Source organism: Rhopilema esculentum, chromosome 2 (assembly GCF_057945365.1).
Source record: "Rhopilema esculentum isolate cy_ngs chromosome 2, ASM5794536v1, whole genome shotgun sequence".
Classification (NCBI taxonomy): Eukaryota; Metazoa; Cnidaria; class Scyphozoa; order Rhizostomeae; family Rhizostomatidae; genus Rhopilema; species Rhopilema esculentum.
The window spans coordinates 1,096,033-1,115,602 of NC_142816.1; the positions used below are offsets into that span (position 1 = coordinate 1,096,033).

Genomic DNA, 19,570 nt, shown 5'->3' on the forward strand with positions numbered 1-19,570 from the left:
TACAAGCCGCATAAATTGGAACGTGATGCATTCCGCGTTATTCCTCTTTGCATAGCAGTGCGCAACAAGGCCATTCGGTATACGAAGGGCGGGATACAGAAGTAGATGGTCACTCGGGGTGGGTGGTGCTTGCTCCCGTGTTCCTTTTTGGGAAAAATACCAATTCTTCCAGTGTTCCTGTTGAAAAGTAAAAAAAATGTCCCTTAAACTACTGATAATGTTCCCATGTTTCCAATGTAAAGTTTAAAGTTGTTCCCGTGTTCATGTTCCATTTGTTGACATGTTCCCTTCTCAGGGCCTCCGTCGAAGGAGGACCATGGGGCCATGCTCCCTCCACTTTTTGAGTAAAAGGGCATTTGAAAAACTGTCGTTTTCTTTCGGTCTTCTGTCGGTAACTTAAAAATCGGCTAAATTTTGAAATAAGAAATTTCTTCATAATTTTCGAGAAATGTCGTCATTTATAAGTCAGGATTTCATATGTATCTCATGGATTTCCTACAAAAGGCCGGCGTCAAGGGCACTTCTATGCAAAGGGCACTTTGGCCCCTTTAGCCCCCTTCTGTCAAAAAGCAACAGGGGTGGTTGACTCCCCGCCCCCCCCCTCTCCAGCGTTTCTGCTACCACCCCACAAAAGTGCTCCTTATTTTTGGTTGCTTTGCTACTGCTCTTGTACCAAACTTACCGATCTTTGTCTTCATTTCACTCCTTTTCTTCTATTATTTTTTTATATTGATTCATTTATTTCACATCAAGATGAGCCTTCAGTATTGGAGTTGCCGATTAATAATGTAGAAGTAGAAAGTGATATAGAAAACATATTACAAAAACAAATTTAATGTTAGTAGCAAGTTTATATACAGAGGACCAAATCTGCAAAATATAACTTAATTTGTTAAGATACACAAGGAAATTTGCTGTTAAATGACAAAACTAAAAATAAATGATGGCTTTGAAAAAAGGAAACATTTTGTAACAAGCTACTAGAGCTTTTCGTCAGGCAATCTTCAGATTATAAACGTAATAACATAGATGTAATCTCTACCCTAGAAACTAGAAAAGTATACCCAGTTGTGGATCGAAATAGGCCAATTACAAATGCGAGCACGTAACTGTTGAGGTTGCCCAATCAGTGCTGTTTGCCTATTGATGAGAATGTTATACTCATGGAGTCCTAAGGTGAAACTAGCCTGCGCGTACAAAAGTGGCTTTTACATGTTTATATAGATAGATTCCAAAACTGCTAAATGGAACGACGATCAGGCTCTACAAAACGTCGGAACATGTCGCCATTATAGTTTTTTGCACAATCTGGGTTTTCTAGTGAATGCTGCCCAATAGCGGAATTGCATGTTTTGGTTGTCGTTTTTGATCTTCAAGACCAAAGAGGCCGTTTTCTTTGGGGGAGTGTTTTGTTTCTAATTCTAGAAGGCACATTTTCTTTTATCCTATCCCCTGATCTTTGGGCTGTGCGTCTTACGTACCCAGAATCACACTGGCACGTAAACTAGTAGATAACTGAACTCTTTTTGGTGGTAGGAAAGCAATTCTTTTGATTGGATGGAAAGGCTTTTTTGGTACTGCAAGAAGACGCGAATTAACAGCAAAGAAACATTTTGTGATGGCTTGTTTGATCTGACTTTCAAATCACAAGGAAATGTTGCCGATCCAGGGTAGTTTTTTCTGAATCAGGCACTTTTGCGGACAAACTTCACTTAAGGGGTTTGTATACATTTGTTGTAAAATTATACTAGTCTTACTAAATTGACTGCTGTGGTGTAACCCTTAATTTGATTGTTGCAAATATTTCACAACTTAATAAAAAACGCTATATTTTTTAAAAATTTAAACTTACATCTATATATAGAAATGTTGTCAAAAAAACCAGGGGGTAACTAACAGGGTTTTAAAAAAACCAGGGATAACTAACAGGCAGGGGCGCAAATGAGGGGGGTGTCACACCCCCCAATAATTTCACTGCTCGGTCCCAGTTGAAAGTTGATAGCAATGAAGTCGGTCCCGATCTAGCCATCTGCTAAGTATTTCTATCTATCACACCCAAAGCTGGTCCCAATTCTGCTGGTACCATGCTGTATTGCAGTAAAGTAAGGCATATAGTGGGCGCATTTTCTAGGAAGGGCTAATCACCGAAAAATGACAGGGGACAGAATCGGTCCAGTCCGGTCCCAACAAGCGCTGCTTTGGAAAAAAACTCTAGCTGCCACCGACAACAATAACTTTTTCGCCATAGGTACATGCTTTATCTTGTTTCCGTGCTATGCGCGGCGTTGGATGCGCAAATTTCAAGAGGAATGTGAGAGCAGCAGTCACATTCCCTCAATAGTATCTCAATTGGAAATTTCAGGTAAAATCCGCATGGTGGAAGAAACGTTTTAGGTATTTCAGAGACCTTCCTGTTATAAATGAAGGTTCAAGCAAAGGTAGTTGCTCTGTTGGTTAAATTAAATATGATATTTTTGTTGGCATTAAATCTAAAAATCCAGGCCCTCTTTAGGTAAAATTGTGCCTTATTTTTTGAACATTCAAAAGGCATGCTAAGACGGAAAGAGTGATCCAAATTGACAACCAGCGTTGTTTGTTACCTAAAAGTAACTGACAACATGGTTTTTTTCAAGACCATAGCGAAATTGTACCAGTTTTTTCTAACTGCTGTTCAATTTGTTTGCAAGAAAGAATTTTCAATAGGGTTAGGAGGACTGCTTTAGTTAAATTTGCTTAAAAAGTGCATTTTCCAGGGAACTGGAAGCATCAAAATTCGAAAATTTCCTCCTCCTTCGGCGGCAACCATGGTGCCGCCTCGGGTAGTGACTATATCCTTTACCCGTTTCGATATAGAGATTTGACAAAACTGTTAGGAAAGTACGTTATTATCATATAAAAATATATGTGGCGAATTATATACAGAGTTAGATTCACCAAATATATTGCAGAGGTTCGTGACAGCAACTATATAATTTCAGGCAATCATATTTCAATCAGGTAAATTTGTTATCCACCCCCCCCTCCCCACCCTCCTCCCCTCCTCAACAAGGCTTGCCTCGCGACGGCCCTGGAGAGCGGCCCGGACAATATCTATATCTCAAAAATCGGTCTGTCGTGGCGAAAACTCGGTCCCTTCAAAGAACACCCCCCTAAAAGAAATTTGCATTTGCGCCTAACAGGGTTCTATAAACAAAGTTACCTAAAATCTCCTTAGTACTAGAGGTTGAAGCAAATCTTATGACTGGAATGTGTTTCCTGCCCTTATAAATCTATAGTTCTACTTAATTCTAGTAGTTGTCTCAAATTCATTGATTTCAGCCACAATGATTTGAGAAAATTGCAAGGAAAGAATCGATAATGTTTTTTATCCTTCTGATAAACTTGGAAAGACATTAATTGGTTTATAGACTCAAAGTTCTTCTAGCTGTGCAAAATATATCAAAGTTTATTAGCTGTTTATGAATTCTAGATCTTTTTCCTTCTTTTTTTCTTGGTGTACAACAGTTTTTCTATCGTCGAAAAATGTTATACTGAGGTATTTCTCATACATAAATCCATTGGAAATTGCAAGCTGACTCTTTCTCTTTTTCCTCTCTTTCTGACATTTAGTTTTTGTACTCTCTTCCCCATCAATTCTGGTTCTTTCCCTAGCCCAAAGGCACCAGTTTTTTAGGATTGTAAAATTTTTGTAATATTTCTGACACCATATGTTGTTTGATTGATTGACCGAGCGAACACACATTTTGACACACAAAATCCATTCCTTTTGTTTTCAATCCAAAGCTAAGACTTTCTGTAAACACAATATCAATACTCAGGTACTAAACCGTCTTTCACAAGCACTGCCATGCCATTAAATTATTTATTTATATGTGAATGAAATGGTACCTCCAGTGCTTTCTCAAGCCCTTGGGGTTGAATGCCATCAGCCCTTTCTTAGCTTTTCAGTCCATGACTATTCTTTATATTCACTTAAACACTCAAACACGATAAAACAGCGAAAAATATGACAAAATGTCATTTTTGGCTTCATTCACCTCTTTAAATGATTAAAAATTGCTGTTAAAAAATTATGCTTTTTGATTGGAATCCGGTATTTGCTTGCTCCGGTATTTGCTTGCGCTCCGAGCCCACTGATCATTGTCCGAGCCATGATGGTCGCCTCGAGATCGAAACGAGGTATTTGAAGCAAAGTGCAAGTCCTACAAATTTTGAGAAGGAACCTGTGAGATTTTTACAAAATGGTCCGTTTTGCTGAAAGTTTTTGGGTAAGTTTTGTAAGTCTTTTGTACTTTTAGGGTGAAATTCAAGGCTAAGATCCCGCCTTTATTGTTCATGAGTTCCCTAAGAAAATATGGACAAAGATTGATAAAAAAGTTTCTTTGTTCCTGTTTCTGTTTCGTTGTTTTTTTGAAAAATTTCTCTAAATTCTAGATATCTATCCATTTTTGTATGTAGAACCACGTTGTCTTTTAATAAAATGGATCATGAAACTCTGAGTTGAAACTTTCAACCATCCCCAGGGTCCACGCCATCACAGGCAGGGGCCGGTCTGGATTTCATGGCAGCTTTCGACAAGATCTCGAGAGTGCACAAGATATTACCCGGCAGTGCAAGGCTGCATTTGTAATAAGTGTGCACATTTGAGTGGGGTGTACATCAAATTTTTCAGTGGTTGTTGACTGTGTGCATAATTTGTCCGGCACTTTTCCTCCTGTTTACATCAATTTAACATCTCTGGGAAATTCAAGATTTAGAGTTGACTATGCTTACCTATCACTACCCGTTATTCAAATTCCTAAAGATTTAGCAAATAAAGATATAATTTAAAAAAGTATTGTTTAAAAAGGCCAAAAACATGATCTCACAAACAGGGCCCCAGAGAGGGGGACAAGGGGGCAAATTGCCTAAGTTCCTTGATATCTAAGGGAACCTCATAAAAAAGGAATTCCATATTAAGAATGGAATATATTCTATAGCATTGTACTGCAAAGTCATTCAATGACAGTACTAGTTGTGTAAACACCAATACAGACTCTTTTGTTGAGTTATTCCTAACACAGTAACGCATAGAATGTACTTTAAAGGCAGTCACAAGTGGCTTAAGCCCCCATAGTATCTGTTGATTGCTTTTGAATAGTCTTAGAATCAAGGTATATCCTGTTTTATGTCTTTCAATTTATAAATAATGCCTTAACCATGGCTCAGGCACCCCCCTTGCACAAAGGATTTAGAAGGACAGACTTTTTAGTTCGTGTAAAGCTTGCACAACTCAAAAAATAACAATTCTCTCACCAAACAATCTTTTTTGTACATAATTTACAAAATGGCTTTAAAAAAAGCAAACATTTTGAAACAAACCTATGCTTTTGTTTATGTCTATGTAGATGGATTCAAAAACTGCTAGATGGAACAATTTATTTGAAATTGTATCTCACCACCTTGGATTCTTGGTGTCATATTGCTTTTTTCCTGACTCTCTTTCTGCTTATTTTGGTTCATTGGCATTTGTAGAATGAAGCATTTTTTGCAGTTAACTCATTCATAATTTTTTAAAAGCAGTTTCTTTTGTGCAAGGGAGTTAGTCTACCTGGCTTTAGTGTCTTGTTTCATTTCAAAGGATAAAGACCCAACTGGTACTGCAGGATATGATACCATCATCAAAAGGCTTAAAGATGGTAAAAAAGTTTGTGATGATCTCGTAGAATTTCTTAAGCAAAGGTGAGGTTTTCTTTGATCTTGTTTGTCCCACTTGTGTTTGAATTTATGTTTAACCTGGTATAAGATTTAGAGCTTTTGTGAATATTGCTATTTAGTCTTTTCAACATAGCTTCTAATCACATATTGAATATATAGGTAAGACAGGCACCGCGGAGCAGGGGGGCTAGGGGGCTTTAGCCCCCACTTTTTCCAAAAAATGCCAAATATCAAGTATCAAGCTACCAGAAAAGCCTCTTTTATACGGTTTTAGCCCCCCCCCCCACTTTTTTAGACCCCCCACTTTTCTTAACGCTTTGGGTGCCTGTAAGAGCATGTTGCAATCCTAACTACTCTTTTCCTTATTGATCTATTCTACTGGTTTATCAAAAGAGGTCATAGCTGTTAAATAAGTATAAATCTATCATCCTGGTTTTTGTCACATTCAGTTTCAACCTTACCAATAGAATAGAAAATTTTGTAAATTTCTTCTTAAAAGTGTCCACTGAAATATTCCCATTTTCTAAACTACTTGAATGATCATTCAAAAATGTTGAGTTTTTACAGACTGTGAATTGAATAAAGAATTTATGATCTTGAATTCATCTTCAAACACTGGTTAATTTAAGATACTAAGTGTACATGCATCATGAAAACGTTTACCGTCTTAAATTAGCAAAAAATACAAGAGAGAGCTAGTGTGGTTGTGATGATATGAGAAAATACAGAGAGGTAGGCATTGATTACCGTATTGTGTTAGAAGTATTGATGCAAAGGAAATTTTGTATTGGGTTCGTTGCAAGGCTATGAAAGAAGCACACAAGGGGAAACAAAGTTGCCACACAAAAAAAGGGGTTTGACATCAAAGATGCTCCCGCATTGTTTATGATAATCCCAGTTAGATCCTTTTCTGGTGAGATAAGTGTGAAAGGGTAAATTGAAATACAACAAAAGAATGCCTCTGCCGGTAATAGTGTCAAATACTGGAAGAAGCAGGAAGGAAAAGGGAAGCAGCAATGCATCATGAATGAGCTAAGTCCCAGAATATCAAGTGTACTGTTAAAATCGATTTTTGAAAACCATTTAGGCTAAGTACAACACAAACCCCCTTCCACTTCTCCTGGCTCAGAAACTGTGCTGATAAACCTATTTTGCTAAAGTATTCACCATTCAGGCAAACAATCTACCTTTGCTATGACTGACTGCACCGACGAACCGACGAGTTTTTAAGTATAATTTTTTTTCTCATTTTCCACCCTTTATAATGTTCAAAATCGCAAAAGGATTGCCACTTTAAAAATGTTTTCCTGGTAACGATTTTCCTATAGGTGATATCATTTCTCAATAATGATTTGGCACTGAATGAAACTGAAGAAAAAATCTTGAAAATAAAACTTTTTTCATTTTATTAAAGTTCTTGAATATGCTCAAATAATTTTTGAAATGCAAAATTAATTTGCTGATCATTCGTTTCAATCGGTTTTTATAAAGCAATTTTCACTACATTCATTCCCTTTGTCCACCGATTCCTGAAATTTTTTAGGGCAAAAGCAGAGGATGAATATGGTAAAGCATTGATGAGAATTTCCCAACAGGCAGGAGCAAGTGATGAGATTGGGTATGTTTCACTTTTACCTGACATATTCGCTCACCAACTATTGTATGCACACTGTCTATACAGAAGAAAGCTTAATATGGAGCAATAAAAGCCTTAGTCTATTTGCAACACTAGTAATTTGTGTGACATTTGCTTCAAATTATCAAAAAATTGCTACCTTATATTTTTTTATCGCTCACCTCTCAATATTCCTGAAATCATCTAAAGAATACCCCTGATCATTATAAGTTTTTAACAATTGTGTCTTACTTTATTCTATAGAACTCTGAAGGACTGTATTGAGATTTTGAAGAAAGGTACAGTAGATAATAAATTGAGGCAAGAACTTTAAAAATGTACCATGGTGAAGAGACAAGGAAAAAGCAAACTGAATTAATTTTGTAATGTTACCAATGTAAAACTGCTGTTAACATTGAGAGCATTTAAGATTCAAATTGAACAAATTATAGAGGATAGCAATAGAAAGACGATTTGGTGATATTGGTAACATGTTTATTCTTGACAAATGTATATTGGTGTTTATTCTTGACAAACATGTTGGTTCAACTTTACAAAATTTATTAAGATGTTTTAGCATGAGGATATCACATTCTTTGTTTGCTTTTTCATCCTATTTTTAGCTCATTTACATTTCCAAAATCCAAGCCAGGCTAAATTAAGCAGCTGAAAAAAATCCTTTAGCTACAAATGGGATTAAACCTTCTTACTGTGCCTACATTCTTTATATTCTTCAGAAACTGAAAGCATTGGTTTATCACATTGTGAACTGTCAAAGAGGATTGAAGATGTTGGTAAAAAAGTAGCAACTTTTCGTGATGATCAGAAAAATGAGAGGACCAGGGTTAGTTTGCATCAAGACTTTAATGATAACAAATAAAGGTACCTGAAAACCTATTTCGCACAAAGAAGGCTTGATGTTAAGAAGCAAAGAGCTCGGTATGGTCCTTACCAATCTATGGGTGCAGTAGAGGGGGGTGGGATGGGGGAGAGGGCGGAGTGGGTGTAGGAGATGAATGTGGAAGTGTTTTGAGGTAGTTTAACATAATACCACAGACAGGTATAGAAAAGGTGTGTTCAAAGACTCTTGTGTGTCTGCCCTTTGTTTTTCAAAGGTTGTGAGTTCTTTTCCAACTTTTAAAAAACCAATCTTCTTGCTAATTACAAATTATATTGGCTTGCTACTATCTACTTTCGATGCACTCGAATGCTTTTGTACCTATTTGTACCCTCGAAAACTCGAGTGCACAGTTTTTACTTTACTTGGTTTTTTAGTACTTTTTATGTTTGGATCATTATGTATCTTAAAAGGTGTTATCAATATAGGTAATTTTTGTTGGCATGACACAAGAAGCCTTTTTGCACTAACCCTTAGTGGTGCTATGCTAGGAAACCTTGTGTTTTACTGTATCAATTCTGGTTCAACTGTCGCCTTGCTGCCAGCTGATAACCTTGCTTCCGTCAGTACGGTTGCAGTTGTGCACCAATTTCGAAAATAAATTATTTTAAAGACATAGCTATACCGATGTTTAACGGTCTATGCAACGGTGAAAAATTATATTATGCATGGAACGGTATGCGTTTTTGTGGGGAATGTTTTGTGAGTAACTGGCTACAGAAAAAAAGCGAGCAGTTAAAAATCTCTTAGTACTGACTGGTACACGCATGTCAGAAGTAAGTTCGCTTATAATGTGTTTCAGGAATAGGTCACTGCTGTTTTGATTTTGCTATAGTCTGAATTTCTTGTCTGATTTTATAACAGTATAGCCTTTTGTAGCTTTCAAAGGTCGAATGGCATGGCTACCTCACTCACTGCCCAAACTTTAATAATCGTGTAGCCAATGCGCCATGTCACTTAGGTTCGTGCCTGTCTTATGCAAATGTACCTACAGTCTTTACTTACAGTCAATTCTAAACATATCATTTTACAACGATTTAAACCAATCAGAGACAACTTTGATTGCAGAGCTTTGCATCAAAAGGCTGTGGTTCTGTTGTAGTGAAGCTGTGGCTAGAATAAATTGTTTTCCCTGTTTGGTTTGTGCGACCGAAGATATATCAACAGCGAAAGGAAATGCTTCCATTATCACCATTGAATTCCAATTCCAGTAATTAAATCTTCTTACCATTTCCGATAGCTTTTTGCTTGCAGTTTCAAATGTCGTCCACTGCCGCAGCTAGGCCAGCCAAAGCGAGCTGTGTATTCTGTCAAGGCGGGAAGACCAATGTTCATGTAAGCCAATCAATGAGGGGACAGATTGCCTTGAAACATTTCAGTCTACAAGGGTCAACCTTTTTTTCGAATGCTTATTATGCTTTTTGGTCCTCCCGTAGCTCTCTATTTACTTGATTACCCATGAAAAAATTTGCTGCTTTTTAGATGGATGAGAAAATGAAGAGAGTCCAGAAGGAAAAGAAAAATGCATTTGAAAGTGTTGTTAGGGTTTGCATCATATTTAAATTACTTTTATTGAATATCCTTCTTTTAATCAAACTTTTCCTATTACCGTAAATTCTTGAATTGGCCCCCTAGAAGCTTATCTATTGGGGAAGTTTTAGATGGGGGCTTATTTGAGGGGGCTTGAACGATGCAGGTCTATGAATATTTATTGAAAGTCGAATGCATAAAGCTCTTTTTCCTGGTAAAAAGCATGTTGTAAAACCTTTGTTAATTTCATGTCTTTATTTTACTTTATGATAATCCGAAAATTGACATGCTAGAATGAGGTTTGTTCAAGGGATAAGTATTATTGACAGCTCTCTTCAAGGATGGAACGAATTCAGGTGTGAGGGGTTTTTACGTAGGGTGTAGTGCAATAAAATGATATATTGTTGGTAACTCTAATGCTATAGGTGTCTGTTACAAATCTCCAAACAGCTAAGCCTTGCTGATAATTATAGATAAGCCTTACTGATTGTATTTGCAATTTTTTCCTTAATAAAATTCTCTATAACATACAACATAAGGAATACATGAAAGCACAAAAAGCTATCTTAGTCAAAAAATTTATATTTTCTCGTCTTCGGCGGTCTTTCCACAAATGCCAGTGATTCGGGTATATACCCAGCAATTTTTCATTCTTCCGCTGATCATGAACTATAATAGTTTGCTTTACTATTGTGTCCCTAGGGGTAACTTCAATAGGTACAAAACAGGGGTGTGGCATTTTGAAATAGTTTGAGAAATCGATTGTTAAGGAGACTTGTGTCTCTTATGTGTTTGTATGTCTCTTTGCTATTTCCTCTACAGGCTAAAGGACGATATGAGCACAGGTGTAGGGAATTCGATATTGCACACGAGGCTCTTGAGAGCTTGTCAAACTATACTCCAAAAGAGGAGGATAAGGTCAGTATTAGAACAAAAGTTCTTCTACTTTCATCAAAACTTTTTGGCATCAATCGAGTCAGTTAGCATCAATTGAAGGATCTTGCTTTTTGAGTAACTTCCTTATCACTGTATAAGAATCACTGTATGTGATGCTCGGGAGCAAAAGGCAATGGAAAAGGTCATATAGGAGAGAGACGTTTTAAGGGTTTTAGAAAAGAGAGGGAAATTGCTTGGCACCTCCCCTCTGCTTCCAAGGCTATCCGTGGTTTGTGTCAAATTATATTTAAAGTTTCCCTTCAAGGGTGTACCAGATAGGCAAATGCACTGCCGGATTTTATAGACACCTTTGCATTGTGCTTTTGCATCTTGATATTCAAATAAACGATTGGCAACTTAATATTAGCAATGGGAAAATACAAAATAAGCTGCTCATATATTACTCAAATACAATGTCCATTACGAGCTGGGTGGATGCTTTCCCTAGACGTACACTTTCTATTTATGGATTTTCTTTAATATTGTGGTTTCTCAAGGCTGGCTCTTTTTTGTAAGCCTAGTGTTTTTTGAGGCTCTTTCTAAAGCATACTGCTTTTTCAAGGCTGGCTGGTTCTTAAGCCTGGTGCTTACTGAAGGCTGGCTCTTTTTTAAGCCTGGTGCTTTCTCATGGGGGTTTTTTTGTAAGTCCATTGCTTTCTGAAGGCTTGCTCCTTCTTAAGCCATGCGCTTTCTCAAGGGTGGTCTTTTTTAAGTCTATTGCTTTCTCAATGCTTGCTCTTTCTTAAGCCTGCGCTTTCTCAAGAGTTGTTATTTCTAAGTCTATGATTTTGTCAAGGCTTGCTCTTTCTTAAGCCTGGCGCTTTCTCAAGGGTGGTTTTTTGTAAGTCCATTGCTTTCTCGAGGTTTGTTCTTTCTTATGTCTGGCGCTTTCTCAAGGGTGGTTTTTTGTAAGTCCATTGCTTTCTGAAGGCTTGCTCTTTCTTAAGCCTGGTGATTTCTCAAGGGTGGTCTTTTCTAAGTCCATTGCTTTCTCAAGGATTGCTTTTTCTTATGCCTGGTGCTTTCTTAAGGGTGGTTTTTTGTAAGTCTATTGCTTGCTCAAGGCTTGCTTTTTCTTAAGCCTGGCGCTTTCTCAAGGGTGGTTTTTTGTAAGTCCGTTGCTTTCTCAAGGCTTGCTTCTTCTTGAGCCTTGAGTTTTCTCAAGAGTCGTCTTTTCAAAATCTATAGCTTTCTCAAGGCTTGCTATTTCTTGAGCCTAGTGCTTTCTGAAGACTTGCTCTCTCTTAAACCCTGTGCTTCCCTAATACTGGCGCTTATTAAGGTTGGCCCTTTCTTTAGACTGGCACTGACATATTCTCAGTTTGGCACATTCCTGAAGAAGTGTTTTTACAATAAGTACCTGTAAGGTTTATATTTAGATAAGGTTAGACTAACCCAGTGTTGAAGCTTTTTCTTGTTAGATTACTAGAATGTGTGGCCTTGTAATTGAAATGCAATGTTTGAGAACAGTCCCTTTTTCTCTTATTCAATAGGAGAATAAAAATGTTGTTATAATACGCTGTTTGGCACAGAAATGATTTTTTTGTTAGAATACTTTTTGTTCGTTTACTTCTGCTATAGGTTACTTTATTTAAGAGGAACTAACCATTCATAACTCTTTTTGTAGCACAGAGGCAAAGTGGCAAAGGCGAAAAGTTCACAGGAAAATGCAGGTATTCTTGTTAGACTAAATTTGCTGATTTTTGTCTTTATGTTGCTGTTGTGTTTTATCGTGTTTGCATATCAAGCAGCGACCAAAAGAACTACAAAACTGTCAAGCCTAAAGTGTGTGTGTGTTGTTTTTTTTGCATTATTGTTGTTTTGATTAGATTACTAAGTCAAAATTTCAGCGATTTGAAGTAAAGAGTCTTTGCTCATGTTTCCTAAAGTCCATAAACCTATCTCCTTATTTGATGCGTCGTCTTTTCTTGCAGATCAGCAGTATCAAAGCAGCGTTCTTCTTCTCAAACAGATTCATGATATCTGGGAGCAGGAAATGCAAGTTTCTTGTGACGTGCGTGCCCGTTTCAATATTTTTTTATGCTATAGCCTAAGTAAGAATTTTCGAGTGGTGAACTTATATTTTTACAGATCTTAATTTGAACCAAAGTTTTTGAAAAATGCCATATACACCTATAAAAGTTCATAGCAGTGAAATATTTTCTAACTGGGCAATGAACAGGGGAATTTTGCTAGAGGACAACTGTTGCTTTAGTTTCTTTCATAACGCTTCGAACTCAGACAAAATAATAGTCATTTGATGGGGAAGAAACCTGCGCTCATTTAGGTTTATATACTAGATCCCGTGCCGTACAACATAATAAAAAATAACTATGAATTTAAGTTAATTGTACTATGAATAAATCTAATAATGATTAATAATAATCTGTTTATAATCTATAATTTATAGTTTATTTTTTAATAACATATTATTTATTGCTGGAACAATTTACTTAAACTCATAGTTATCCTCATTTGGGTTTGCCTGGATACTGTTGCTCATATCTTCTTCGCTCCTTTCTTCTCGATCATTGATTCATCTCGTATCATGTCTATAGCTTTATTTTCATCGCAGAGGTTCCAGGCAATGGAAGAGGAGCGTATCAGGTTTTTAAGAAATGAATTATGGCTTTATTGTAACGTCAGCTCTCAGATGAACGTGGATGAGGACAAGGTAAACAATTAAGAAACATTCGCACGGGAAGACAGTTATCTTTGATGTAATGCTATTCTTACTTACTATTCTTAGAAATGGCTAAATGTTGCAAAAAAAATTATTTAAGAGGTTTTTTGTGAGGAAACATCAATTGAAAGGACTTTAATGCCATATTTGCAGCAAAAGTTTCTTGAGATTTTCTATTTGTTAAAAAAATTTGATGAAAGACTTCTGATGTAAACTGTTTGCACTGCTTTTTTAGATGTATGAAAGTATGCGCCTTCAGTTGGAAAAATGTGATGATAGCAAAGACATAGTCGTGTTTATTCATAGCAAGCAAACTGGCTCTGAAATACCATGTAAGTCTGGCAGTTCACATCATTTTTATTCGAGAAAGTATGATCCCGATAACCCGAATCCCCGATACCTAGATCTCCCGATACCTCGAACCCTTGATAACTCAAATTCCCGATAAATCAAACGCAAAATAACTTTAGCTTTTTCTAAATTCCACTTTATCCTTCCCCAACGCACCTAAGCCCCTGATCACCCGAATTATCTTTGCGTTCCTTTTGACCTTACCTCTAGATGTTTGAACATCTGACAACTCTGACATCTTACATTTGCTTAATGAAACAATTTTCTTCCTTTCATTGGAAGTTCGAGTTGTGGTGATTTTGTTTCTTTTTTAATACATTTGCTTGTAAAAATTTTGCTATTAGATCTTAACAAACCTTGAAAGGTATACATTGTTGCTAGAGCAGTCTTGCCTTGAGATTTTTGCATGAAACTATGTTCACACTGTTCTTGTCTGGTTTGTTTTCACGTCACTTTTAAAATCTGCTGACAATATTGGATTCCCAATAGAAAAAGTAGAATACATATTTGAAAATGCTACAATTTAAGATCAAGTTTAAGATTTGGCATTCTGCGAAAATATCAAATATATGGTAGTCTACAAACATTGCAAAACTGCGATTTTAGTAATCTCTGATTTATTTACGTATCATATTCAGATCTGGGCCACACAGACAAAAAATGGACCTCCTTGCTACCAACATAGAGGTCAAAAGGTTTCCTTTCTAATTAGGATGTGTAGATCTACACGATTTTGCAAGGCAGTCTTAAATTATTTTTAATTTACGGTTGTTTGTTTGATAAGTGTACTATTAAGCCAAAGCGGGGTCTCACAAAACCAAATAAGGACTGGGGTCCTAGTTAGTTCACATACCCTAAGAATGATCCCCAGAAAGCCAAAAAGATTCTCACACAGAAGAGAGGCTATGGAATGCTTCCCGCATGAAATACTCTTATTGTAACAGAGTACACGTGGATAAAGTACTTGAGAGACCATATGGTCTGGTTGTTATAGCACTTGAAAGACTAAATGGTCATATTGTTACAGTGTTTTAGAGACTATCTGGTCACGTTGCTAGAGCGTTTAAAAGACTAACTGGTCTCATTGTTTCTTACCCAAAGTAATATTCGCAAAGCAACTTTCCCAGTACAGATATGGTTTTGAGTTATTGTGTTATTGAGAGTTTACTGTTCTGCATCACGCTGTACGGCAGTGTACTAAGTATCAATAAAACTGTTTTATTTTTCAAGCTCCGCTTAAATATGAAAACTACTACCACCCATCGAAGAGAGACGTGGCAGGCTCTGATCAGATAAAGCCTAAGTTTCTTTCATTGGGAAGAAACATAACGCCCAAGGCTGTCTCGCTCTCGACATCTACAACCTCAGTTCCAGCTTTTGTAGACTCTGAGGATGCTGATGAAGGTACGATGATTAATTTATCTTTCCATTCATTTATTTCTGTATGTATTCATTACTTCGAAGAAAGCTCATAACAGGTTACCCTGGGTACCAGATCCTTAGTGAAACAGATGGTCAAACAAGGGTGTTACCAATTCTTTCACCAATTAACTCTTTCACTGAGCATGTTTCTTTTTCTCTGGCATTCAGGGTAATAACTGGTAGGCGAGATGCCTTGAAGGGAGCAGTATCATAAAGAGAGCAGAAACTGGAAAGAACTGAGGCCATTGGCTCAATCACTCCCCCCCCCCCCCCCCTCAACTTTAACCTGCACAAATTTTAATGCTTTGTCGTGACGTACCTTTTATCAGAAAATGACAACTTTTGCACGTCCCTGTTATACAGGATGATGCCCCTTTTTCGTCGAGGCTCTGATTTTCAACAGGCATCTACACCTGTTGTTGATTTCTCTTTAGTATTTTTTTCTGGTTTTTCAAGATTTGGCTTCGTATTTGATTTTCTTGATCAATTTTGCTAAATGACACTCTTGTGGTTGTAACTTTTGCATTCCAAACAGAGAATTGTGTAAGTTGATCAAGAAAATGTTTCTTCTTTTTAGAGTCAGCGTATTCTGTGGTCAGACCGGAAGTGATAACACAGAGGAGCAGTCCATCTATTGTGGTAGCATCTTATGATTACAACGCCCAATCACCGAAAGAACTAACCCTAAAAAAGGGAGATATACTTCAGGTAGATACGGAGACACAACTGAAATAATCTAGATAGAAAAGATTACAATTGTAGAAAAACTGTTGTGGTCTGCTCAAAATAAGGCATTTAATGGAGGCACAGTCGATAGGTTGTTGATCATAGTATTGTTTGATTCTTTCTGTTGATCTTTCAAATTCGAAGCTTTCAAGGAATTTGAAAAGTATCTAGAAATTTTTCCACCCGTTAATCTTTATAGAATGATATTGCAAAACTTCTGGGCATTTATAGAATAACTTTTAGGAAGAAGAATGCACAGTATAAAACAGTTCCGATGGTTAAGTTTAAACCATCGGAACTGTTTTAAGTCTTCGGTAAATCTTGTTGGTTGCTTTCATTTTTCATCTTCTGGTCGCTATTGCCTCTACATTGTCTAATTTCTTTATTGAATTTCGCATCTTTTTATTTCCTTCTGTTTTTTCTTCGTATCTGACTTTTTCATATCTTTTCCATTACTAAAATTAATTTTTATCGGTGTATTGCATTTTGTGAATAATTTGGCTAAGTGATGACGTCACTTTAATCTATTTTTATAAATTTCAATCCTGATTATAAGGCCTTAAAAACCTTTATAGAATGCATCAAAAGTGTACATTTTATTGCAAGTTTTCTATCGTTTTGTGTTTACTTCCTCATCATTTTCTTAAAAATTGGTTTTGCTGTGTTCAAAAAGGTGGTGTTCGTGGGTCATTTCTCAGTCAATTTTTGATAGATACGACTGTTTTCTAGCATTTAGGGCTATTTTTAACGTCGTTAAAGACCTTCCAAATATTATTCTTCCATTTGATTACTACAATCTATTAATATAGGCTTTAGTTATTGCTATGTTGTCAAACAAGATCACAGCTTTGAATCTGTTCTGTATTTTCTAGGTTTTACAGTACGTGGATGAAAATTGGGGTTTTGGAAAATGCCAGAGAAGTGGGGAAACGGGAGCATTTCCTTTGCGTTTCGTGCAGAAATTTGTCAATTGACTCGGGTTGTTTAGTAGTACAATTTAACTCAACTGCAGAAACATAGCAAGGAATTTCTATATATTTTGTTATTTAATCTATTTAACATTTCCGTTCCGCTGAGTAATGAACTTTGCCATATTCTGATTATCATTTGTTCCTGTATTATTGACACCTTCAGGCTGATACCATAGATGTTAGGCAAGAAAGGTGAATAACGTGCATTGCGTTATGTAATTTCTCAAATCTCAAAATATTTCTCTACCTGATTGTTGTTAATCACCGCTCCATGAATCGAAACATTCATTGCGATATCTACATCAAAATGCCTATAGATTTGTTGCTACTAGGTTCCATTGCTTAGTTCTATGACAGGTGTTTATTCAGCATCTTTTCTGGATTTGTAATTGTACCTTGTATGGGTCACATTATTTGGTTTTCTTTTTCTAAAAGCCAGACTATTCATGGTATCGGATTAACCTATGTATCATTCAAAGCACAAGAATTTAGTCATTCAAACTATATCAAAATAGTTGGCAAATGTCGTAAAATGAAAAATTTTATGATCCATATTTAGAGGATTTATGTTTGATATTTCTAACATTTTTCAAATTTCCGTGAGCAAGCCTGATCCTTATTTGACTAGCCTGGAAATCTGAAATTTTATGAGCAGACTTTGCTGATAACTTGATTGTCGATTCCACAAAAAATTGTCGAAGCCAACTAATATCTTATTTTATAGAAAGTCGTTATTTGAGCAGGAATCTCCCGTTTTTTGGTAGTCATTTTCCCCATTAGTCAGTTTCTGTGTCGTTATACTGCGTTGACATGTTTTTGGAATGTATTTAATTGCTATCATAATGAATTTGGAATTTTTTTAATATTTGTAATCAAACGGTTTTCTAATCTAGAAGTATAGCGTTTTGACATTATTTTTAATTCAAGAATATAATTATTTAATCATTTAATCAAGTGAATCGTTGAATTTTTATTATACATTGTCATATTTGCAATATCAGTTTTGATCAAAGTTTTAGAAAGATCACAGATCAAAGATCAGGGTCTAGAAATTCGAAGAATGTCATGAAATAGTAAAAACCAGGTTTAATTTCTATTTTTTTTTATACTTGTAATAGTCACTGAAGCTGTTAAAATACTATTAGAGGTATTATTGTGGTTTATTGTAACATAGAGCCAAGACTTCCTTATAAGGTCAAAGGTAAAGTGTGATCATGTAACCCTTTTTAATTACAACTAAGGATCGGTTTTCAACTAAATGTGCTCGAAAAGGGTTTTACCTGCTTTTATGGAGCAAATAATGTTGTATCCGAAAGGAAATATTTCATTCTCTCCTCCGCCTGAGTGCTAACTGTTTCACCCCCGTTTTCACCCCCGTTTTCACCCTTAATGTCCCAACAGATCACCATTCACCATCATTCTTCTCCTTTTCTGAACCCCTTCATATCTGGGTACTTGAGCATAACCACGGCAATTTCTTAGCATTCAGGTGGCACCAACCTCAAAATAAACCTGGTCTATAATTGATAATTAACCTTTTAGATTGTTAATCGAGGTGGAAATTGTTTGCTAATCTTAGAGGAAAATTCCGATAGTCATAACAAAAAACTTTTTTTCAGAAATTTCATTTAGATTTTTATTGAAAATTCTCAGCTAGCTTCATTCTTTTAAATTTACATCTCAAATTATTTTCAGTAAAAGTGTTTAGCACAATGTATATGTTTAGCACTTTACAAAACTTTTGCTTCCGAATGCTCATGTAGGGGCTTTATCTGTCCAATTGTCAAGCAATCTGTATTTAAAAACTAGCACAAATGTTTTTGCTGCGGATTGATTTCGATTGATAACTAGCGCCAATAAACATTATCCATTCCTCTTTAGGAAAATTTATTGCAGAACAATTGTTAAACAAACATGTTCTTTCTTGCTGGAAGTGTATATGCATTATCGAAATGATCTCTATGATAAAGATGGCCGTGATCTGTACAGATTGGTCCTAGGGCGATTCTTATGGCACCCAACATCTAGTTTCTGCCCATTATTTCACTCCCAGTCCTGGACGAACGCATGGCACGTGAATTTCCTCTGATTAAAGTAATTATTTTTACAGTGCTGTATTGGAGCCCTAACAAACATACCTAACCTAACCAATGTTCCTTATGTATTACTTGCAAAGGTCACAAGTACAATTGAATGAAGAAAACTCTGAGATTTCTTTCTGAATTTTTGTGATTTTGGGGAATAGTTTATCTCATAAGGTATTGAGTTCCATTTTGAGCTATATCTACATGACACTGTATTAAATCCAAACATTTTGAAATGTGGTTCTGCTGTTTTAAGTGTAAAGTTTCAATAATTACAAGGCGTTCGTTCATGGAAAGTATTTATAAAGTATTATAAAGATGGATTCATAAATTTCTCTCGCAAAATATTGTAAATTTTTCTTATGAAAAGTTGTTGCTTTATTCTTTATTAAAAATTGTTTAAAAGTTGATTCATAATCATCACAAGCTATTCTCATTGCCGTTTCATGAATCCTGTTTGTATGGCTATTATTACTTCTCCTACTGCAAACCATTCAAATAAGAGGACAATAATTAAAATATGATAAATAAACTTTTGCACTGAAAGAATTCGCTTAGAAATATCATTATACAAAGCAATCCTAGTTAAGCGTTCACCTATTTCCCATACTTCATTACACTCTTACTTTTATAATAGTAGAACCATTGATTTCAATT

At 36.0% G+C, this 19,570-nt stretch overlaps 1 protein-coding gene across 1 annotated transcript; it reads left to right on the plus strand.

Moving 5' to 3' along the window:
- Nucleotides 1-4,134: 4,134 nt before the first annotated feature.
- LOC135695651 (proline-serine-threonine phosphatase-interacting protein 1) lies at nt 4,135-17,788 on the plus strand. Its single transcript, XM_065214802.2, has 14 exons — nt 4,135-4,268; nt 5,621-5,721; nt 7,241-7,315; nt 7,577-7,611; nt 8,050-8,156; nt 9,693-9,755; nt 10,563-10,658; nt 12,304-12,349; nt 12,611-12,690; nt 13,252-13,350; nt 13,595-13,691; nt 14,941-15,114; nt 15,710-15,840; nt 16,731-17,788. The coding sequence occupies exons 1-14, from the start codon at nt 4,242-4,244 to the stop codon at nt 16,830-16,832; spliced, it is 1,233 nt and encodes a 410-aa protein (XP_065070874.2). The 5' UTR covers nt 4,135-4,241; the 3' UTR covers nt 16,833-17,788.
- The last annotated feature ends 1,782 nt before the right edge of the window (nt 17,789-19,570 follow it).